The sequence below is a fragment of the Rousettus aegyptiacus genome, unplaced genomic scaffold, assembly GCF_014176215.1.
Source record: "Rousettus aegyptiacus isolate mRouAeg1 unplaced genomic scaffold, mRouAeg1.p scaffold_m13_p_16, whole genome shotgun sequence".
NCBI lineage: Eukaryota > Metazoa > Chordata > Mammalia > Chiroptera > Pteropodidae > Rousettus > Rousettus aegyptiacus.
The window spans coordinates 11,761,422-11,783,363 of NW_023416291.1; the positions used below are offsets into that span (position 1 = coordinate 11,761,422).

General features: G+C 45.5%; 1 protein-coding gene across 2 annotated transcripts in view; it reads right to left on the reverse strand.

The window, feature by feature from the left end:
* TBC1D9 (TBC1 domain family member 9) overlaps positions 1-21,942 on the reverse strand; it is an 81,710-nt gene that overhangs the window by 12,371 nt on the left and 47,397 nt on the right. For both annotated transcript variants that reach the window (XM_016154082.2, XM_036233507.1), the window contains 10 exons: positions 20,360-20,567; positions 15,332-15,538; positions 14,301-14,471; positions 13,571-13,721; positions 10,895-11,109; positions 8,775-8,892; positions 7,337-7,622; positions 6,930-7,059; positions 2,312-2,410; positions 2,086-2,154 (listed from right to left, as the gene is read on the reverse strand). In XM_016154082.2, the coding sequence (XP_016009568.1) occupies positions 2,086-2,154; positions 2,312-2,410; positions 6,930-7,059; positions 7,337-7,622; positions 8,775-8,892; positions 10,895-11,109; positions 13,571-13,721; positions 14,301-14,471; positions 15,332-15,538; positions 20,360-20,567 (1,654 nt within the window). The remainder of the gene's footprint in view (positions 1-2,085; positions 2,155-2,311; positions 2,411-6,929; positions 7,060-7,336; positions 7,623-8,774; positions 8,893-10,894; positions 11,110-13,570; positions 13,722-14,300; positions 14,472-15,331; positions 15,539-20,359; positions 20,568-21,942) is intronic.

Here is a 21,942-nt window from a genome sequence, read left to right on the forward strand (position 1 = left end):
TTAAGCCAAAGGACTAATTTGGAAAGAAACTAGAGCGAAGGGGCCCTGGACCACAAATCAGCCTGAGGGTGGTAGCCTTTCACGTTTTCCTCCAAGTTTTAACCCAAAGCCCAACATTAAGTGCTTTGGAACAGGACTGCATCTTTCCTTCTTCGTATCTGCAGGAAACCCCCAGAAACTGGCTTTTTAAAGAACAAAAAGTCTGGGAAGGCGGGCGTCAGACATATAGTAAGTAATGCTTCCCTAAGTGTTTGTTTAAATGAATTAAAGACAGTGAAAGTGTTCGAGAGAGACCATAACTGAAGGTTTTGTCTTGGTTCCATAGTACCAGGGACTCCATCCCACTGGTGACACCAATAAGTGTTTCAGGTTCTTTCTCGGGGTGCTCGGTAGACATGGGGGACTCGTGCCTGTCAACGCACTCATAGGGCAGACTTTTTGAGCATAAGAAAAGGTTACTTTCTTGAAGTGCATCCTCAGGGCACGAATGACACACCTGGGACCTCGCGGCGCAGACGAGAGTGGGCTGCGTGGTGCCCAGGTAAGAAGACATGGCTTCGGCGACCTCTGGATCCGGGACTTCCGCACACCAGCCCTGGCCCGTCTTTTCCTGGTGTCTCCCGTAGCTGGCCTCCTCTTTCCAAGGTCATAGCCCTTTTCACTATCAGTTTGTGGCCTCGGTGCCTCCAGCTGCCACTTCCCCCTCCATTCAGTTACCCCAAATCCTGGCCCCGCCTCCCCACTGCCCTGTGAAGCAGATTTCTCCTGGTCCTCAGCATCCCTTTAAAATCTAATCTCCATTGGATCCTTATTTTTTTGTTGTTTTGATCCAAGTTGGATCATCTTATTTTTCCTTTATGAAATTAAAGAGGGATCCCTTCCTTATGGAGAACCAACTGAAACTGAGCAATTAGCCACAGGGCTTTAGCTGTATGGATGAAACTTGAAGGAGATGGCGCCCTGTAGAGACGTCGCCATCAAGTGCTGATTGGAGGCTGGCGGGGGCACTGTTGTCCACTCTGCTTGTCATGCTGCTGGGCTGACGAAGCACATCGCCAGCCAGCCATGAAACCTCACTCTGCACCCACGTCGGAAACACGCAGAGAGTGGACTAGACAGATCGCTGATCGCTAACTGACCCATGTGCTCAACACACATATCTGGAACACTTATGGGGTACAGACACAGCACTAGGCACCAGTGAAACGAAAATAAATAAAACGGGAGTGCCCTCTAGGAGCTAACAGACAAGTGGGAATATCATCAACAACATTCCCAGCTATCACATTCTCTGGTTCTGAGATCTATTAGTGTTCAGCTCAGATCTTCACGCTTGGGCCTTTTTGGTTCGTTCCTATACTATCTTTGCAGCCCTCAATACTGTTGAGTTTAGTCCTGGCAGTAAAAGACACTACATATTAAGAGACTGCCCAATTAGAGCTCATGATAAAACCGGTACCTGCATAAAAAGCATCTTTTAAAATTTGTTTCCTGGCAAGTGCCACATTTTCACCTGAGATGTTGATAATATAGTTATGACTAAAACATTTTTCCTAGAAGAAAAATTCTATATTGCTTTATTTACTAACATAATATTTTCTTATTCAGGATGAAGACTGGTAGGGGGTGAATTATGAAATGGAAATCGCAGAAATTTAACCAATTTGGCTTTTCCTTAGACTTCGAACAGCTTTATTCTTATTCTAGCTACATATATTTTTTAAAGAGTGCTTTAATGTAGCTTAATGCAGAAAATTACAATCTACAAGAATTTCAGGCAGAATTTAAACTTGATTGCCATTATTCTAATGAGTATTATAAAGTAATACCCTGTTTTCTGAAGTCCAAAGAAACAGCTAATATGTATGGAGTAGAAGAAAGCTAAAACATAAACATAACTAAGTTATAAGAATGCTTATTTTTCATATTAAGTATTCGATTTTTATATTCTCAGCTCTATCTTCCCATTTATACATCTTGAGACTCATGCTATCTGTTAACAATTTAACAGAAAAATCTGGAACTGAATTATTAAAGTGAACTTTCTATTCCCCTGAATGTACTCAAATTTACATTGAAACTCACCTTGAAAAGAGCATAAAGTTCTTCTAGCTCATCAATAGTAAAGGAAGTTTCTGTCACAATGGTTCGTACCTATAAAAAGAATAAACACGATGAATTTATAAACTCAAAAAATGCCACATCGGGAAAGTTCTTGGCTTTCTCATAAAGTGTGTCAAGCAGAAATTTACGAGCCAGTAGGAATGGGACGAAGGCTGGAGGAAGAGACGCTATTTCTCAAAGGACGTACCACGTTCCGTTTCGTAGTGTCTTCCAGGGTCTGGATCACCTTCAGTCTCTGTTTGAACCTCATCTGCTCAATCAAGTCTGCTCGGATAGTTCCAAATTTCTGGAAAGGAGCAATATTGGTATTTCTGAGAAATCTGAGAACGCACACAGAGTCATGTCTGCAGGAGTGAAGGGGCCATGATCCTGACATACGTTAGAAATTTTTTGTCACGTCACAGGTATCCTAGACTGTACCTTTTTCTTCTACTATATTATCTTTATTTATTTTAAAGCCATTTAAAAACTAGAAATAAATAACAGGAAATTCCTATGCTTCTCGACCATCGAATGGAATTTCAAAGCTAAATCAGTCTTCCTCAAATCAATAATTTACGGAGAAGGAAAGGGGTTAAATAAGGATACAAAGGCCATTTATGTATGAAAAAAATGCTTTAAAGGAAGAATTTCCTTAACAAGGAGAAAGGAAGTATTTAAAAGCTAACTATTAGACGGGGAGGTTGGAAGAAACATTGGTGTAAGGCTCCCCACTCATGAGTTGGCCCCGGAGCTCTCAGTGTTTATCTCTGAGAGGCAGACATGGTGAGCTAGCTATCTTTTCAAACTCCAAAATGCCCAGCATGGCTCGAATATATGTTGAACAAATTTAAAAAGCCAAATGAGTTCTAATCTGAAGGCAGAGAAAGAATTTGTAAGGCATCCTGTCTCTTAATGGTGCAAAAGAAAAACAAAGAAACTCTGCTTAAAGCATGAAGCTTAATCCACGGAAGCAATGGCTGCCATGGCTAAAGATGTTCAAAAGATAAAAGAAAAAAGCTGACAGTATCAAGTGCTGGCAAGAGTATGGTACAACCAAAACTCGCCTATGCTTCTGCTCAAGGTATCAATCGATACAACCATTTTGGAAATCCGTTTGGCAGTGTCTCCTAAATCTGAACACATATATACCTAGGAAACTCTTCTTCTAAGTATACACCCTAAACAAAAGTATATATATTTTTACCAACAGACATATACTAGAAGATTCCTAGTGCTACCATTAGCCAAAACCAAGTAACCACTCAAAGGTGCGTTAACGGCAGTGAGAATGACCACGTGGTGGTACGGTGCCGCCACACGATGAATTACGACGCGGCAGTGAAGATGAGCCATGGGGATGGATTTCACCATCATGATGCTGAGCAAAATACGACTGAACCGCAAGACAACATTTTGCATAATTCCATTTATAGGAAGCTCAAAAACAAGCAAAACTCATCCATGATGTTAAAAGTCAGGAGAATCAGCAACCTTGGCTGGATAAACAGTGACAGGAAGGGGACACGGGGGCCACTTCTGGGGTGCTGGCATTGACCTGGGTAACAGCTGCGTGAGTGCGTTAAACAAAAGGTTTAAAAAGACCACCTTTAAAAAATAACTATTGATATACACAATGACTTGGATGAACCTCAAAGAAATTATGCTTGATGAAAACTGACAAATCTCAAAAAAAAAAAAAAAGGACGTATTGCATGATTTTATTTATGTACCAATCACGAAACAACGTCATCGTAGAGCTGGAGGGCAGAGTGGCAGTGCCAGGGTTAGCCGTGGGGTGAGGGCGGGTGGGTGCGGCTATACCAGGGTCGCATGAAACAGTTTTCCGTGATTATTCAGCTGAGTGTCTTGACTGGGGCGGTGGTGATGCACGCTTATGCACGTGACACACCTGCACAGAGCCCCACGTACACACGGACACACACACGAGTGCGCGTGTAACGGGCGGACCCCGAATGAGCCCCTTGGACTGGGCCGATGTCCATTTCTTGGTGTTGCTTTTGCACCAAAGTTGTCTGCGGTGTTGGCGCTGGCGAGGAGGGGCCCGGAGGGGAAGCGCAGGTCACTTCTCTGCACGTTTCTTTGCTACCTCCTGTGAATCTATAATATTTCCAAATAAAATGTCTTCTTTTTTTTAAAAGGTGGTTTCAAAGTTATGGTGTAACATTTTAGGACAGAAAGTGATTAAGCAATCTGAAGAGTGAAGGACAATCAGGAAGTTGAGAAATTACGTTTCGGTTTAATAACAGTGCTGAAAACGGAGAGAGCACACTGCCTTTCTGGAATTATGAGATGAGGACTAGCATTATCTAGCTAAGGGATGCCTAATGGCTGTCACCTAGACTGGTACTTGTCTCACCAATACCCACCCACCCACTCTCCCTTCATCTGTGGAATTCGGATTTCCAGCTGAGTGCTTGGAAGCTCAGCAAAGTGTCCAGCCTCCCTGGCAGCCTATTGTGTCTAGGTGACTAGACTCTGGCCAATAGGATGTGAGCAGACATTTTATGCTGGTGTCTCTTAAAAGGAAAGGGGGACAGATTAGCTAAAAAAAAAAATTTTAAGTGATTTTAATGCACAGGCAGGATTGAGAACCACCAATTTAATGGTTAAGAGGAGGAAAAAAGGTAGACGAGAGTAGGTGGTGGTCTCTTTAGGGTGACAAAGCGTTAGGGGGCCACCGGACATTTAGGAGCAGCACGGTGACACTGAGCAGAGAGGAGAAAAGAAAAAGGCATCCATCATGCCCTGAAGGGCCAGGCGAAGCAGACGGCGACATAAATAAAAGGGGCAGAGGAAGGAAACTGCCGCCGTGTCCTGCATCGGACGTGTGACAGCCGAAGGGCCACCGTGAGGATCGGCCGGACAGGACGTAAATGGAAACCAGCCCCTGGTCCTGTCCCCATTCTCTTCCCTGTCCCATTAAAAAACGGGCCAAGTGCTGATCTCAGCATGATGTTAGCGTATCTGCTGCCCAGAACAAAGCCGAGCTGCGCATACGAGGCTCTACCCCTTTGGTCTAGAATTCCCTTAATAAAGGTTTCTGGAGATGTCTTTATAAAAACAGCCTACAGGTATAATAACTATCACCTTTAAGAGCATGGGCTCTTTTTGTGGGAGAAAAATCATCCTAAATTTCTGATGGCGTACTCTCCACAAGTCCTGGAATAGTGACTTTTTAAAGAACACATTATGATAATAACCAGTTTTGGAGAGTGGAATGAAAAAAGCCGTTTTTAATCTCTATTTATGGAAATATAAGTTGGGACAAGTTTTACGAAAATTGGCTAATGTGTGCCAAGAGCTTGGAAATAATTTATATTTTTTTATCTAATGCTGTTAAATCTATTCCTAAGAATAATCAGAGAAGTGACATTTGCGTAGAAGTTTATTATATAAAACATATAATATCATATGGTTGTCATGAAATATTGAAAATTTGGAAGTAGCCAAAGTAAATGTCCAATAAAAGGTAACTAGATAAATATATTTTGGTACCTCATTAAAGCAGACTATGAAGAATTTATTAAAACTACACCTTCAAACAATATTTAATATATTAGAGAACGCTCATGTATATTTCAAGTAAAAAATGAAATGTCACAAGCACTTTTTGGTGGGAACTTATTTTTTTAGTGTATATTATAAATATAAAAACATAATCAAGGAAAATATGGTGAAATGTTCATAGGGTATAGTATTTTTTTCTTTTCCCATAGTTCCTCCATTTTTTGCTTTTAATAATAAGCTCACATTACTTTTATGATTCTAAAACATACTAAAATGTTTTGTTTTTAATATATGTGGAGTTTCGATGAAAGAATTTTTAAATATTACCAGACTTTCCTCATTATGAGTTAAGGACAATCACTTCTGAAAAGGTTTCTGGATCCATACCAATTTTTTTAAAATCACCAATTTCTTGACCCTGCGAAGGACTTTCTGACTCTGCTCGGACTCTCACTATTTGTCCCTTATCCAGAGTATTGCGACTTGGAATGCTGACAATCACCAGTAACATAATCCTAAAATGTCTGTAGAGGGTACAGTGTGCTCAGCAGAATATTCATGCTCTTTCTCAATGATCATTTCTGTAACAGTTTCAGAGTCATGGTCAGTAAATGAAGAAACTGTGAGGAGTTACGGGCACATTTGTCCCTGGGGCTCCACAAACCATCAAATGCTATGAGGCATGTGGCACCATGGGTCCTTAACCCTAGAAGATCTACTTTGGGATTCAAGACCAGATCCAGGGTCATGATGGACCAGAAGGCCCCCCGCCCTGCCAGGCCAAGATTCTAGAGGAATCCTAGGACTGGTTCTTCTCTAGGACAGTGCAAGATATTCTACGTGTCTTGGACTGAAGAGGATGGGCTTATCTACCTCAGAAAAGACCTAAGGACTTGGCGTGAGAGTAGGAAGTGGCCTGATTTGTGCAGGTCAACCTCTCTTGGCCAGCTCTTAACAGCTCCTCTTTGGTCTGCCCAGAGTTGAATATGAGTAGCCTTTTGATTAGGTTTCAGACTGGGTATAGTAAAGCACTAGAGGGCACATGCTTGTCATGCCATTTGCTCCATGGTATTATACCCAGCAGAAGTCATGGGCTCTAGTCAGTGTCCCTCTCTGGAGCTCAAATCTGTCAACTGACAGGTGGCTACTTGATCCGGCAACTAGTTCTCAGAAGGTAAAAAAGGAAGCAGGTACAGCCATGGGTCAGCGAAGGAAGTGTGTGGCACATCTCCCGCTGAGACCCTCAGAGCGCTCTCTCAGGGCACCGTGACACTCAGCTAGGAAACAAGACCTACCTCGTAGGAAGTTCTGATGAGTCTGAAGATGTCCACCTCGGGGTAAGGCTCCACATCATCACTGAGCAGGGAGTGCAGGTGAGGAATGGGAGGCAGGGTGCTGTCCTTATTGGTCACACTGTCTAAATACCTGGGAGAGAAATGAGTCCCAAGTCATTAGGAGGCTAATCTGGGATTCTCCCATTACAGATCTCTGCAAACTCTGCATGTGAAAACAAAAGACTAGAATTTCCTTAAGAAGAGGATGGACTCCCTTAACTTCTGAAGACAAAGGGATGAAAATAAACTCTCAGCCGCAGAGAGAAGTGGGCACGATGGTTACCATCAGGCCGAATAAGACTCCCAAATAAGACAAACGAAAGTACAGGGAAGAACCGAGATGTTTTCAAGGAAGCTTAGTACGCTACCTTCCCAAAACGGTCATGGCCTCCCCGTCGTCCTTGCAGTTCAACAGTTTGTCCACATTTGCATCCAGCACGGCCAGGGCCAACTGGAATATCACCTTGATTCCTTCATAGAAGAAACAGTCGACGACCACAACCGCACTCTCAAAAGGCATCACGCTGAGGAACAGCGTGAGGAACCAAGACAGAGAGATGGTGGAGATCACGCCCAGGTCCTGCATGCAGTCGTACAGCTGCGGGACGTAATCTCGCGCCAGTTCCTCGAACACGCCCTGGTCCACCAGGGCACCTGCAGCAGGGAAGACACGGAGCCCCACGTGAACCACCCGCACCTTCTCACCAAGGCACCCGGCCACGTGGCTCGACTAAAACAATCCAGTTGACACGGAGCCCTGCTCCCTTCTCTAAACTGTTCTGCTTGTCATTACGTTTCCAGACCAAGGTGTCGCTGGATTAGTTCTGGCTGCATCTTCCCTTTTTGGGGTCTCCCTGTCCTGCTTTCCACACCATAAAAAGCAATAATATTACAACCGTGAGGGTTGCTGAGAGCGTCGGTTTACAAAGACGGCATGACATACAGTCAGTTATTCTGTTGGCAAGGCAATGTTTGGTTAGGCATGAAATATGTATCTCGGTTCCATTTCTTGGCAAATTCTTATTTTAAAAAATCACTCTTCTGCATGTGTGGTCCCCACACATGAATTGTTTTCTTAAATGACTTTTTAAAACTTAAAGCATTCCAGCTGTACACACACATTCATGACCAATTTACCGAGTTTTCTGGAGGATATTTTCAATGAATCAAAGCAGGGTGCGAAGGTTTAGAAATGCAGACGGAACACAAAAAGGAAGTATAAAGCCATGTAAAAAAAAAAAAAAAAAAGCAAGGCAAAGCTTTGTCCTGCTAAAATGAATGTTTTTACACTTGAGGGGAGAATATGAAGTAACGGCAGTAATTTGTTTAAATGCTCACAATCGTCGTTTGTTTTACGACGAAACCGGTTCTGAAAAATACCTTAGACACTTAGTTCTGGATAAACTCGTAAATGCTCTTTTGCCCACTCCAGTTAGTTCTTTTCTGACTACTTCTGCTTTCCACAGACTCCAGTCTCTCTCCGTGAAATAAATTTTGTGTTAAACCCTTTCAGGTTGATGGTGAGCTTGGTGTAGCTCTCGCATGTCACAGAGCGGCACCCGAATCGAACGTTTTCTAAATGGATGTCTGTAACAGCGACACGCGTGTGTTCTCCTTAGTCCCACGGGGCTCCTCGGCATGCGGTCTACACTGATTCGAGCGCTCTCATTCCCATTTTGGAAAACTGGAGTAGTGCGAAACTCCTGACTAACGGTGTCTGGAAACGGTGTTCCAGCCGGTATCATGGCTCTGGAAACATGGGCTTGTTTAGAGGTGGATGAAACCGTTAACTGCACCCCCACATACCGACAACTCTGGTGTTGTAGTAATCCGGAAGCATGCGCTCGCACAGAGCCACCAGCAGCCAGAAAGCTTCCTCCTCTTTGGCATAAAGCAGCAGCACTGATGTGACAATATTCATGGCCTAAAGGAATGAAAAGGATGTCATCGAACACATGTTAACAAATAAGCAATTTATTAGCCTAAGGAATCACTGAGCTAGTCTCATGGGGCGGGCATGTGTTTTTTTTTTTTTTTCTTTTTTCTGTAAACAGGTAGATAAAAAACATTTAAATGCTTTACAAGCTATACACGTATTCTTTTGAAGGGTTGTTTACAACCCTTTAAAAATGTAAAAACCTTTGATCCTTGAGCCTGCAACTGTTAAGGTCTCTCCTGGGTCACCAATATTTACCAAGCCGGAGACCAGCAAACCCTTGTTCAAAACACTGCCCAAAGGCTATTTGACAAGGTTCTAACCTGCTAACTTCTCAGTGTTTTAATCTTTAATTCAGTGAAGTAAATCTTTTTAAATCTACCATAATGGTGGTTCCTATAACGCAGTACACATGGTTAAGGCTCTCCTCCGAGAACAATGAACCCTTTGAAACCTAGAGCTTCACTTAGAAGCCAGCCCATTATTTCTGTCTGGATAAAGGAAGGTAGGGATAAGTACCAGTGACTTAAATTCTAACCTTCTTTATTAAAAGATATTATCAGATAGCTCTCAAGGATACCGCAGGACTAACTAATTTAACAGTCCTCTTAAATTAAAAAGGGGAAGATCAAAAGATAAATATGAACTCTATTATATCAGAAGCCAACTAACTCCCGTACTTGTTTGATCTTTTAGAAACCAGTAATTGTTCATCAGACTTCAGCAGTATCAATGTCAAAAAGGAATTCTTGTCTAATAGGCTCTCTCTTGCAAGTCTTAGTATTTTCCCAGGTAAAATCATTATTAAAATTCCACCTGGGAATTAAGCAGCCAATCTGAGTACATCACACGAGCATAGTCATCATCTAGTCAAGATAAGTTCTGTAAGAGGCTGCTTTGTAACAGCCTCTGGACCGGGTATGGGGGACGGGAAGGAGGGAACACAGTGGTGACAGGTCTTGCGGGGCTTAAATACTGGCGTCAGAGATGGAATAAAGGTGGAAAGCTTCATGAATCAACTTTTTGGAATATTTATCAAAAAGATAAAATAACGCAGTACGGGGAGACCTGTACCGTGTGTGTGTGTGTGTGTGTGTGTGTGTGTGTGCGCGCGTGCAGGACTTAAGTCTGCTTCAGCTTTTAGCGAGATGTTCGGGGAAGGCTTCTCTGAATATGTGGCCTTTAAATCTAAAGGTCACATTATTTTGGAGTGTCCCCAGTTGTGGTGTATGTACTAGTACGAGTGATAATTTTAGCCTGCACGTGGGCAACATTTTTTATAGTTAATTAAGCATTTATGTTAATGTCCATTAAAATATAACCACCGCATGTAAAAGTTATACCCTCAAGGACATTACTGCATAGAAGGATGCAAAGCAGGTGCACTGTGGAAGCTAGGGTACAGAACTGAAGGCCTGGTGCCCAAGCATGCTCTCTGTTACCTTGGGGAGGGACGAGGGGTGGACCAGAGTGACCGGAAGTGACTCTCCAAGGTCACCCGGAAGGTGCACTGTGGAAGCTAGGGTACAGAACTGAAGGCCTGGTGCCCAAGCATGCTCTCTGTTACCTCGGGGAGGGACGAGGGGTGGACCAGAGTGACCGGAAGTGACTCTCCAAGGTCACCCGGCTAGGCAGGGGTGGATCCGGACAGGGCACTCCTGGCTCCTGCCGGGTGCAGCGGTCCTCAACCAGGGAGCGTTTGCTCTGCAGGGTAAATTTGGCAAAGGCCTAGAGACATTTTGGCTGTCATGACTGGGAGGTCCTACGGCCATTTAGTGGGCAGCTGCTATGAAACATGTAATTAAACAGGAAAGTTTTTAAGCATCCTACAGAGCTCAGGACAGCCCAGCACAACGTCAATAGTGCCAAGGTCAAGAAACCCTGGTGCAGTGATCACTCTGCTAACCATAAGCCTTTCTTCTTACTCACTGGCTACTAAGACTTTTTAAATTTTTTTTTTTTTTAAGTATAAACCACCTGTGACGTTTACCTGGCAATAGCCTATGTTAGGATTTCGAAACGCGTACGCCGTTAAGACTCTCCTCAGAGCAGCGATGCCCATCTCATTCTGGAAGGCTGGGTGCTCCGGGAGGGAGCGGTGTAAGTCCCTCTCGATCTCCTCTGTGGCGAGATTGTACTTCCCCATGGACTTCTCCACCAGGTCCTCGTAGTACCCCGGGTGTGTGGCCTTCTCGTTGATGGCACCTGGGAAACGGCCAACGGGCGCGACATCAAAAAGCGAAAGCCCTGTGCTTACCCGCCGAAGCTCTTCGCTTTCCCGACCACTCCAAGGACCTGGGACACAACAGTGAAACCCCACGGGTGAGGTGGTGCGCCCCTTCCCGCTCGGCTCCGTAGTAAGCCAGCTCTTTAAATCCTCGCAAAGTGGAGGTCTCTGCGCTGAAAACCTGTGTGCTGAAGAGCTTCCCACAGGCTGAGGCCTCAGCCTCCCTGCACACATGGCAGCTTTGCTCTGATTTCATTGGGGTTTTCCTTAAGAGGTCACTGGAACGAGGAGAGTCTGCCTCTCAAAACAAGTCTGAAAACTGCTAGCTAACGTGTACGCTCTGAAGGACTTAAATAGCCACACTCAAGAGTAGGAAGCCATATGAAGAGGAGAGAGTAGGCTATGTGGAGGGATTTTTTAAATTGCAGGGGTGGGGAGGGCGTTCCCAGCAGTCACCAGCCTCCTCAGGGGTGGGCGTGGGGATGGAGAGGGGGGCTGAGCATCACTGCTTAGAGACAATGACGTTTTAAGATTCTTGAAGACAGAAAAACCCTGTATACGAACATCTAAATCTAAATACAATTATATATAATTTGTATAAGTATGAATTCTACATTCTTACGTTACATAATTTATGAGTCTAAACTATATACACATATATGTATATATTATTTAACGTGTAGTTTTTAATTTACTTATTCGCATTTCACCGTTTAGAATTTGGAACCCCTGGGCTGACCTAACCCTTGTCCCCGAAGGTCACCCAGAGAGCCAGCCTTACCACTCACACTTGCCCTGGAAAAGACAGTCTGGGTGGTGACAGCTTATCATTGGCTTTTGCTTTGCAATCAAGGGAGATTTGCAGGGATTCTTGCCATGTGGCCTGTACTCTCACCTTCAGCGGCTACACCGAGCCAGGCCCGGTGCAGAGGTGCAGAGGACGTAAGGGCCACAAGGGCCCCGAGAAGCAGGGCAGGGCCAGGCAGGGCACCCCCCTCCCCCACAAGCTGGCCTCCACAGGAACCTCACCCCACCCCACGGTGAACTGTCTGGAAATAGAGGCTCAGGTATCTACACAACAAAAGCAGCGTACAGTCCGCTTCCCCCTCTGCCCCCTGCAGCCCATCACAGTTCAAAAACACACTGAGTCTGACTCTAGGTATCTCTGGACGGGACAGTGTGCTGCTCTGCTAGTTCCTGGTGTTCATTCTGAGTTTCATTTTCATCTAAAATGTGCTATAAAAAACTTCTAGTATGAATAAGGAAGATGAAAATGGAATTTCTTGTTTCCTCTGCCAGTAACGTGAATCAGGTTATCAAAGTGACCGGTTCTCCAAAACACTAGGGAGACAAGACTGGACGGTGAGAATTACCTTGGGCTGGATTTGCATTCAGGGACAATGTGACTCAAATCTGGGTTTCTAAATGCAGAGCTAAGGCTGGTCTGCATAAGGAAAATGAGACATATAAATGAGGACAGAACCAACTAGTTTTATATTAAACAGACGAAGCCAATTAAATTTTCAGGAGTCTATCACCCTACTTCCGAGATGTTAACGTGCCTCATTATTGGCAATTACTATTTACATCTACTTTTAGAAAGAGCTACGAGGGTTTTTTTTTTTTTTTTTTTTTAAGGCTTTCCGTGAAGTCTGGAAACTCTCTTTTAATTTTAATGTCATTTTTTAAATGAAAGGTTTTAATAATGGCACTATCTCGGGTCCAATAAAAATATTCACATCTGCCTATTGAGAATGATTACATTTTCGGCCTCTAGCCAAGCAGAGCCATCGACTGATGTATGAAGGACCAGAGAGAGACACCCCAAGGAACGCCCTGATGTCTCTGACACCCTGGGACTGGACGGAGGAATGGTGGGCTCGGCGCGAAGGCCCTCTGGTTTGACGCAGGCCTCTTCTATGCTGGGGCGTGAGCCTGCCGTGCGGGGCCGGTGCAGGCGGACGCATCTCCCGCCAGACCCACGACACGGCCCCGTCCGTCCCTCCTGGAGTCTCCAGGGTGGAACGCGTAAGATCTGGGCGGGCTTCCGGTTCCCCTGCAGACTCCGGCCTCTCCTCCACGTCTCCAGTGACAACCAGTGAATGCCGATGGCGGCAAAAGTCAGGGACCGGGCTTTCTCATTCCCCCTCCGTCCTCCCCTCTCTCCACCCCAATGCATGCTCTGACCACGTCCTGCCTTTCAAAGAAGTTGACACGGCCGGGAAAGGAAAAAAAAAAAAAAAAGACTCCCCAAATCACAACCATGAGGACACAAGGTGGTGGCTTTCACATCTGGGCTGCGGAACGTGTGTCCTGTATTTCAATCGAGTGATGTCAGCACTCTGGCGAGGAAAGGAAATTTAGCTCTGCCCAGGGGAGGGCGAAGGGCAGCCCCCAGCTCCCGACCCGGCGTCCCCGGCCCGGCCCGGCCGGCCGTACCTGACAGCAGCAGCCAGAGCTCGCCGCGCATGCTCTCCGGGATGCCCTTCAGCGCCAGCTCCCGCGTCTTCTCCGTGCGGTACATGCAGATGCCCTGCCCGTACTCAGCGAAGTGAATCTTCCAGGCTCGCTCTTTCAGAAACTCTTTGGCCTGAAAAAGGGATAAATGGCAAGTGACGTCATCCCAGAGCATGCGGAGGATGGCGAGGAGGGGTTCGCTGGGAGGTCAGAGCTCTTCCCCCTAGTGAGTGGAGCAGGGGCGTTCTGGGCAGAACTCACAGGAGAACACAGAGGTCAGACTCTCTGCGGTCCTGCCCTAGTCTGGCCCGTCCACCATCTCCGGCGGGTCGCGGGAGCTTTTCGGCCTCAAGTCGTAACCGCACGGCTCTGAGACCCGTCAGCGGAATGCAAATTATATTAATGGCTTTATGTCTATACCTCCAAGTTAAAGTGAGTCTGATTTTTTTTTTAATGTGTGCTGTGAAATTATATCCGTAAATATCAGTTTACTTAATAGGTAAACCGAGACAAAAAATGGGACCCATATCCTCTATCACTTGTCTCCTTCCATGAGAAGCCACTCCGAACCCTCACGGCACATGTAGACAGGATCTGGTTGACTTGTAGGAAACTATCTATTTGCATTGGATATGAGTTTACTTTTACTAAGAAATATTTTAAATGTCACCTTTCCAGCAGGAAGTCTGGGGGACGAGCCGGAGGCACCCACCAATTTCGGGTTGAATTCCTCCGGAGACCGCCGCCGGTACATGGTCATCAGGGTCTGCGTGGCCGTGGGGGCGCTGTTGCCGTTGAGGTTGAACTGGCGTTCTCCGTCGGCGTCAGAGCCCGCGCTCCTCTGGGGGCTGCAGGGGACGAGGCTGCCGGGCCGAGAATACACCTGCCGATGCAGAGAGGACACGACGTTGGCAGGGTCTGGGCGGCAGCCCTGTGGCGTCCTCGGCCGAGAACAGTGGCTGTGCCACGGTTCCCGGGACGTCGCTCACTATGTGGGGAAACGGGAGGGAGGCAGCAAGCCAACGTTTTATTCTGGTGGGGATGAGGCAGTTACAGAGCTTCAGTCTTCAAAATGGGTTTTCCTCGGCATCTCAGCAGCACACTAGCTGGCCATTTGTCTCTCTGGTTAGCATGTGCGCGAAGCGCGCCGCGGTGGCATCGGCTGCGTATGCGGCCACGTCCCTCACCGCCTCTCTAGTTTCTGGTGCCTCCAAAATGCCCACTTAAGTTTGGGGCAGGTGGACAGGTGTGTAGGGATGTTACTGATGAGCGCGTCATCTTTACGACATGTTTTAGCTGCCAGTCACTTGCTCCGTTACTTGAGCAAGTCACATATCTTACGGGCTCCAGCCTTCCTGGACGGTCGTCCAGGTGTAATTCGACAGGGACACAATACGTATTTTACCATAATAAAATCATCATAATGATGTTGAGACTTTATTTAGTGACCTCTGTACCATTCCCGACAATGTCACTTGCTGTGTAACCAGGACAAATTCCTTAATAATTCTCCAACTGTAAAATAAGAGGGTTACATCAGATGATCTATCAGGTTCTGTCCAGCTCTATGGTGCTAAGTACAAACCCCATGAGATTTAAAAGAGATACTGCTCGGGCATCAGGGTAGGTGGTTTATCTTAGCACAGCTGCAAAGCTTGAAGAGGAAACAAAACGGACAAGGAGGTGAACGGGTTAGGCAGAGTAGCGGGACAAACCCAAATACCGCAGGCGTCATCCACAGACCTCATCATCTGAACTGCTGTAGCTCCCTGCAAACTCTTTGTCCAAGTATATTTTGGAGGTCGTCTGTTGCAGGAAATCAGAGATCCTCTGCACTAGAAAGTCTCTGTCTTTCAAATTGGCAAACAGGAAGGTCATCCTGTTCCTGGTGCTGATAGATAAAGGACTGGGGAGTACGCTGGAGCTGTCCGCCTTCTCTACAATCGTCACCTGAAAAGAAACGTGACACAGAGCATCGCTTTGCAGGGACCACCCACGGCAGCCTCTGAGCAGCGCTGAAGAACACTCACAGCACTTTTATGGTCTGTGGAAAGCACTCACATTTTCCCGAGACAAAATTGAGATTCTTTGACTGTTCTTATCAAATAAAACAATGCAAAATGAATCACACCGGAGCTCTTACCGGAAGTTAGAACCATCCTACTGGTTTTTCTAAATCTCTAGTTCTAAACTGGGAGTGACTTTATGCCTCAGGAGACATCTGGCAACATCTGGAGGCATTCTGGGCTGTCACAGCGGAGGGTACCCCTAGCATTTAGTAGGTAGAGGTCGGGGGTGCTGCTAAACACCCACTCAGTGCACGGGACAGCCTGACCCCAGCAAAGTCCAGGCCAGGACACCCACAGTGCCAAGGCTAAGAATCCTCACTGTGAAGGACTGCTTTCATTTTCATTAAAATTTCATGGAGCCATAAAAGAGAAGATTCCTAGCTGCTGCATCATCCACCAGAGGAAGAAAACACCCCCGATAGCGGCTCCTTTAACCGAGTTTAACGTGGGCATGGTTTTCAAAGCACCAGCCATCCTTCGAGCTTCTCACTTGGACTCTGGGGCTTTGCGTTTTCACCTCCTACCACATCGACACTGCAAAGGCTGGATTCTGAACAGACGTGATGTAAGCAGTTTAACTGCATTCCCATCTGCACTGGCGGGCTGTGCATGCATGTGCGTGTGTGCGTGTGTGTGTGTGTGTGTGTGTGGTGAAGTAAGCCTACCACATTGGGAGAAAAGTACAAAAGGGAGACATCTGTTTTAGCTCTGAACTGAAGACATATATTTGGTGGTTTGTAATAGGATTTTCATCAACTGGAAACCAGGAAAAATGCACTAGAACTTTTTTTTTCACACATTAGGCAAGGAAACCTCAAGGCAAGCCCTAGATAAATGGTTGTTTATTTGCAGTGGCTCTGACTAGATAATTAAAGTTTCTTTTCCCCTCCTCTTTTCTATCTGCAAGCAGTTTAGACAGGTCCAACTTTAACCTCTGCAGCAGCATTTTCGTGTGAAATACATTTCCTTCAGAGCAGAACTTTAAAAACTCTCTCTCCCTCCAAGCTAAGAAACCTACTGGAGTTGCCTGAAAAGTTCATGGCCACAAGTCCAAAGTGGCCACGACCGGGATCCATAAGAAACAAACTGTACGACCCAACTTCTACTCTCGGGTGTAATAAATTCATATGGTTAGATACAGACTTTTAAAAGAATTCTCTGAGATACCTAAAGTTACACATAAGAGCTTTCTTTTTTTTCCTAATGCAAAAAAAAAAAAAAAAAGGAAAAGAATAGGAAAAGAAAAAAAGAAAATAAAGAAAATAAATAAAGAAAAAGAAAAAACTCACTAGAGAAACAGGAAAAATACCTTATCACGAAAAGGATTTTTCCATGACACTTAGGAAATGTGTTAAGCAACGCTTATTTTTAAAAGACCTATAAAAGCTCCTTTTCTCACAACCAGTTTCTTTCTGATTCTTTTGGCCACCAGGTGTCCGGACTAAAGGACAGAGGCCAAAGGAGTTAAAGGCTCAAATTCTGTACCTACAACTCAGATGGCATATGAATCTTGGTGAAATCAAAGTGAAAAGCCCTTTATCTGGCTGGAGCACGAACACGGAAACCACCAGAAAGCCCCCACATAAAACATGTGAATGCTCGCAGAGTATTGTTCACTAGCAAACAAGTTCTAGTAGATTTCTACCCCTTAAGCTTTGTGCCCCAGGAAGGGGTCACAGCTACATTTGAGCATCATTCTTCCGTTTAATGAGACACACACTTCCATTGCCACCTCGGGTTATAAAATAGACCAGAATTTAATCAAGTCTCGGAGTTTAATATGGAACATTTACAAGGAAATTTATGATTAAAGGAAGAGGCTTCATCTGGACTCCTAATGAGGAACCTGATCAGTTCACTTTATCCTCCTGCTTTGCTGCCCTGGTAATTTTTTTCAAAATCTATGGCAACGTGATTCTGTGTAAACACTGAACATCTGTCAACTTGGTCTGCCTTAAGTCCACACGTGGAATACGTGTTAATAATCTCCAGTCAATATTTCAGTTTATTTATTTAAAAAAAAATCAAATAAAACCACCACCTCTACTCTATTTAGAGCTAAAACTGGCCATTCCAAATAGGATTTAAGGTTCCCACGGGGACCCCTGATGATCAATCAGCTTAACTCAGTTCTGAAAGGTGCCCAAGTGCACAGAGAGAACACTTTCTACTCAAACAGATTCTGGAGAAAGGGTAGGGGCTTCTCCCGTTCGCTTTTCTGTCATTATCGGTACCTAAAGGTAATAAAAGTTACATTAAGTCCTCTGCTTCTTCCATTAGTTAGGGTTAGGGCACTGCCATCGATCTATCTCAGAAATTTGTCAGGTTAAGGGAAGGGTACAGCTGTCTCACTGAGCATTTCGTTAAAGCTGTATCCTCCAACCAAAACATGCTTTATTTCTAAATGCTACCCCGACTACTGTCCCTGCTCTGATTCACCCTGAAATAGGACTGCATTATCTCTGCATTACCTATTAGGAAAACTAGCAAGCAGAAGATGAGCTAAGAATATCAATGACAACTCTCTCAATCCCCTGGCTCTCACTATTGTCTTGTAAATCGCACTCAAGGTAAACAGAGCTAGCTGGACCCAAAACCTTGGCAGCTGGTGAACAGGGGAGCAGATGTCCTGAAGACAGTGCTACCAGCCCTTCCCTGCTCCTCACTTCCCTCTGGTCAAACGCAGTGATGACTCGCTCAGATTCGTAAAGGCACATCCATGGCACATTCTTCATCCCAGAATGGGTTTCCATGGCTGTTCCAGGCAACTCTGCTTTTCTACATTCAGGTCGTACTTGCCAAGGGAAATGAAGTGAGTAACAGTTTATGGCAAAGAAGGTAAATTTGTTAGAAAAGTTATGAAGTCTGCTTCAGAGCCAAATGTAAGTATGGTTGAATTACCCATCTCAGAATTCATTACCAACAAAATATCCCAGCCTCAAGAAAATATTATGATACCAGTGAGCTCCTCCTATAAGAACTAGATTTGTCAATTGCCTGGCATTTCGCATTCTTTTTGATCAGTTTCTATGAATTCATAATTTATAATTTAAGGAAAATTATATATATGATTGGGAGTAGTCATTAAAAATTACATTGGCAAAGAATAGTTAATGATATAAGGGAAAGTTTAATATATACTCGGTGTTAAAAAAATAAGCAAAAAATAAAAATTCCCTATGTTTTATATCTAAATGCTATCAATGACATATACACAGCAAAGTATAGTAAAAGCCTGGTGAATGGCACTATAGAAAGTTAACAGTGGTTGTCTTTGAATGATGGGACTAGGGGCGAATTTTGTTTTCTTTTAATTTTTTGTCTGTACTACAAATTTTCTGTAATAGCAATGCAGTATTCTTTAAAAAAAAACAAAAAACAAAAAAACAAGAATATTTGCTTACATAAATGATTTTTTTTTTTTAAAGGAAAGAGGCAAAAGGGAAACTTGAATGCTTTACTACAAAGAATCTTAACAGAGGGTCAGCCTTCACAACCGAAGCTTCTAACCACCCTCACTTCTAAAGAAGGACCGGGGTAGGTTGAAAGTTCCCAGGACAGAAACTGCAGGCCCGCCAGCCCTGACCTGGACTTCCTCCTCAACCCAAAGCTCATCACATGGTGCCCTGACCTGGACTTCCTCCTCAACCCAAAGCTCATCACACGGCCTCCACAGAAGTACCATGGTGAAGATACGACAGAGCCTACCTCCACCCGGATCACAAAAGCGATGTTCCTTCGTCTTTACTGTGCATGAGATCAGTCTGGGACTTTATTAAAATACAAATTCCAAAACTAGCAGAGAATCAGACTCAGCCAATCTGGGGTAGGCTCAGGAACTGGCCGCCGTGGCCAGCAGTCTGGGTGGTCCCAATGCAGAGAATCTGAGGACCAGATCTGAGAAACACTGGGCTTTCTGAATCAAAACCTGGGATGGCTCCTTTCCACCCAGCCAACCTCAGGCTCTGAGCCAGCTGTAATAATTACATTTTCCAGTTTCTGTATTTGATGTTTGACATCCCATCCAGGGGCCTAGCTGAGCCTGGTAAGATCATCCCTCAGGAGTTAGTGAACTTCTAGAGCTAGTAAAGGATTCTCTTGAGAACAAGTCTTTCATATGCAAATGAGTGCATCCAGAGCCCATGCCCCAACCTCCTCCTTTTATCTCTCTCACATACAGGGTCACTAGTCACCTGCCCTACTCACCCCAGGGCCAGATAGATACCAGATGGCTAGGGGCAGCCTCCCCGCCACAGAGCCCTTGAAACTGCCCAAACCAGCCAATACTAAGAGTGCGTGCCCTGCTCCCCCTGTTCCTTCCCTGGAGACGCCCACCAATGGTTTCCCTCGTTCCGCTGCCTGCTGACCCACTCTGGTGCTTCCCCGTGTGGCCCCCACGGCCCCTCCCACTAGAACAGACTATCTTTCCAATGGCGGTCATCTCCTGATCTGGTAGCATCATGATACCTGCATAATAATAAAATCTCCACTGTGAAACACTGGGCTGCCTCTGGAAGAACAACTCCCGCAGTCACTTAGAACAATGACGCGAAAGGATGGCAGGAGCCGCCGGAGATTATAAGCATTCATTCATGCCGGGTTACGGGCCAGCCAACTGCTGGCAAAAAAAGTATTCCTGGTTCACCAAGAAAAAGTATTACAAATAAAACTCTTAAAATACCTTTCTTCATCTGCCGCTTACCTCCCGGAGAGGGATAATGAGGCTGCACAAGTTCTCCTCCTTGCTGGTAAAGCAGATGTAGTTTGTGGACACGAACATCTGCCCCAAAATGTGCATTTTGTTAAACGGCGTCCAGAGAGTGCAGTCTGTGTGGCCGTCTAATTTTTCATCTTTAGGCAGCCGGAAGAGTGCGCGGTACCTCTCGCTCTTTGCCCTGGCATCAAGGTCGCTGGAAGGCAATAATAATAACCCACCTCGTGCAAAAGAAATGTTTTGGTCCCTTCGAAACAATGCGACCACGGGCGTTCCCCGGCCCACCTTTCCCCCTCTCGATCTTGCCTGACTTATCCCTACTTTCTTGGCTTCCTATTGGGGCTCATGTCAACCTATGACCCAAAAGCGTAATAAGTAATTTTAATACAGTTAGATTCCTTGTATAGTGACTTCATAATCAATTATCTGTAAATGTTTAAGAATCTTATAGAAACCAGGCCTGGACAAGAAATTCATCCACTTTCTAAAGAAATACAATCATTTCTAAAGGGATTATTACATTTACACTTATCCAGAGCCACTTCTGGGGGCCTTGTCTTTTAAGAAAGACCAAATGAGGATAAAAATGAGCCTTATCAATTTGCTGGCTATCACTGCCCACCCTACACAGACAACCAAATCGCCTGAAATACTGGAGAAACCCACCTCCTGGACAGCTAGAATTTCCAACCTCAGCTGGGTCCTCTGTTGACCACAACCTTTTCCCTAACAACCTTCTTTTTCCTGTTCATCATACAGGTTGTTAAAACCTTTCCCCTCACGCTTTACCTGACCTTACCTCCTTGAGGGTGCGGTTTCTGGCTTCACAGAGCAGACAGAGGCTAAGAAGCAGGAGCTCCCTCCGAGTCCCTCTCTCTGCCTCTGCCTCCACAATGACCTCATCAGGTAGCAACCACCAGCTGCATGCCAGTGATTTCCAATCCCATAGGTCATTGATTCAATCTCCAGCTACCTGTCCTGCAGGCAACTCAGCTCGACGTGACCAAAACTGAGCTGCCACATCCCTGGGCCTGCTCGCCCTCCCTCACTCCCCATCCGGTTTCGGGCACCATTCCGTGCGTACGGTCACACGGCAGAGCGCCGTTTCTCTCCCCTACGCTCTAGCTCTACTCCCACATCCAGACCTCCAGACCTTGGCAGCCTCTCCTCTCCCAAGGCCCGGGCACCTTCCAGATGTGCGATGGACGCCTTCCCTCTGTGCTCTGCCCCTGTGTTTCCCCCACCGCGTTAGTCCCTGGAACAGTCACCCTACTGAACCAGCATAGTAGCTTCTACTGCCTCTGAGACCCCAGCCGCGCGCACCACTGAGAGGCCTTTCCTGCCCTCAGCCCCATCTCCCCACACGGGTGCCCGACGTGCTCTGCTCACAGGCTCGGAGGGGCAGCCCGTGTGAGCCTCACTGACTGCGCTGGGAGTGCCGTGGGCAGCCTTCACACTTTTGGACCTATACCCAGAACCCTTGAAGTTGTCCAGAAAACATTAACTTTCCATAAACAAATGGACGGGTTTCTTGTTTCTAAAGTCGTTAAGACTCATCCTCGGTTACTTAC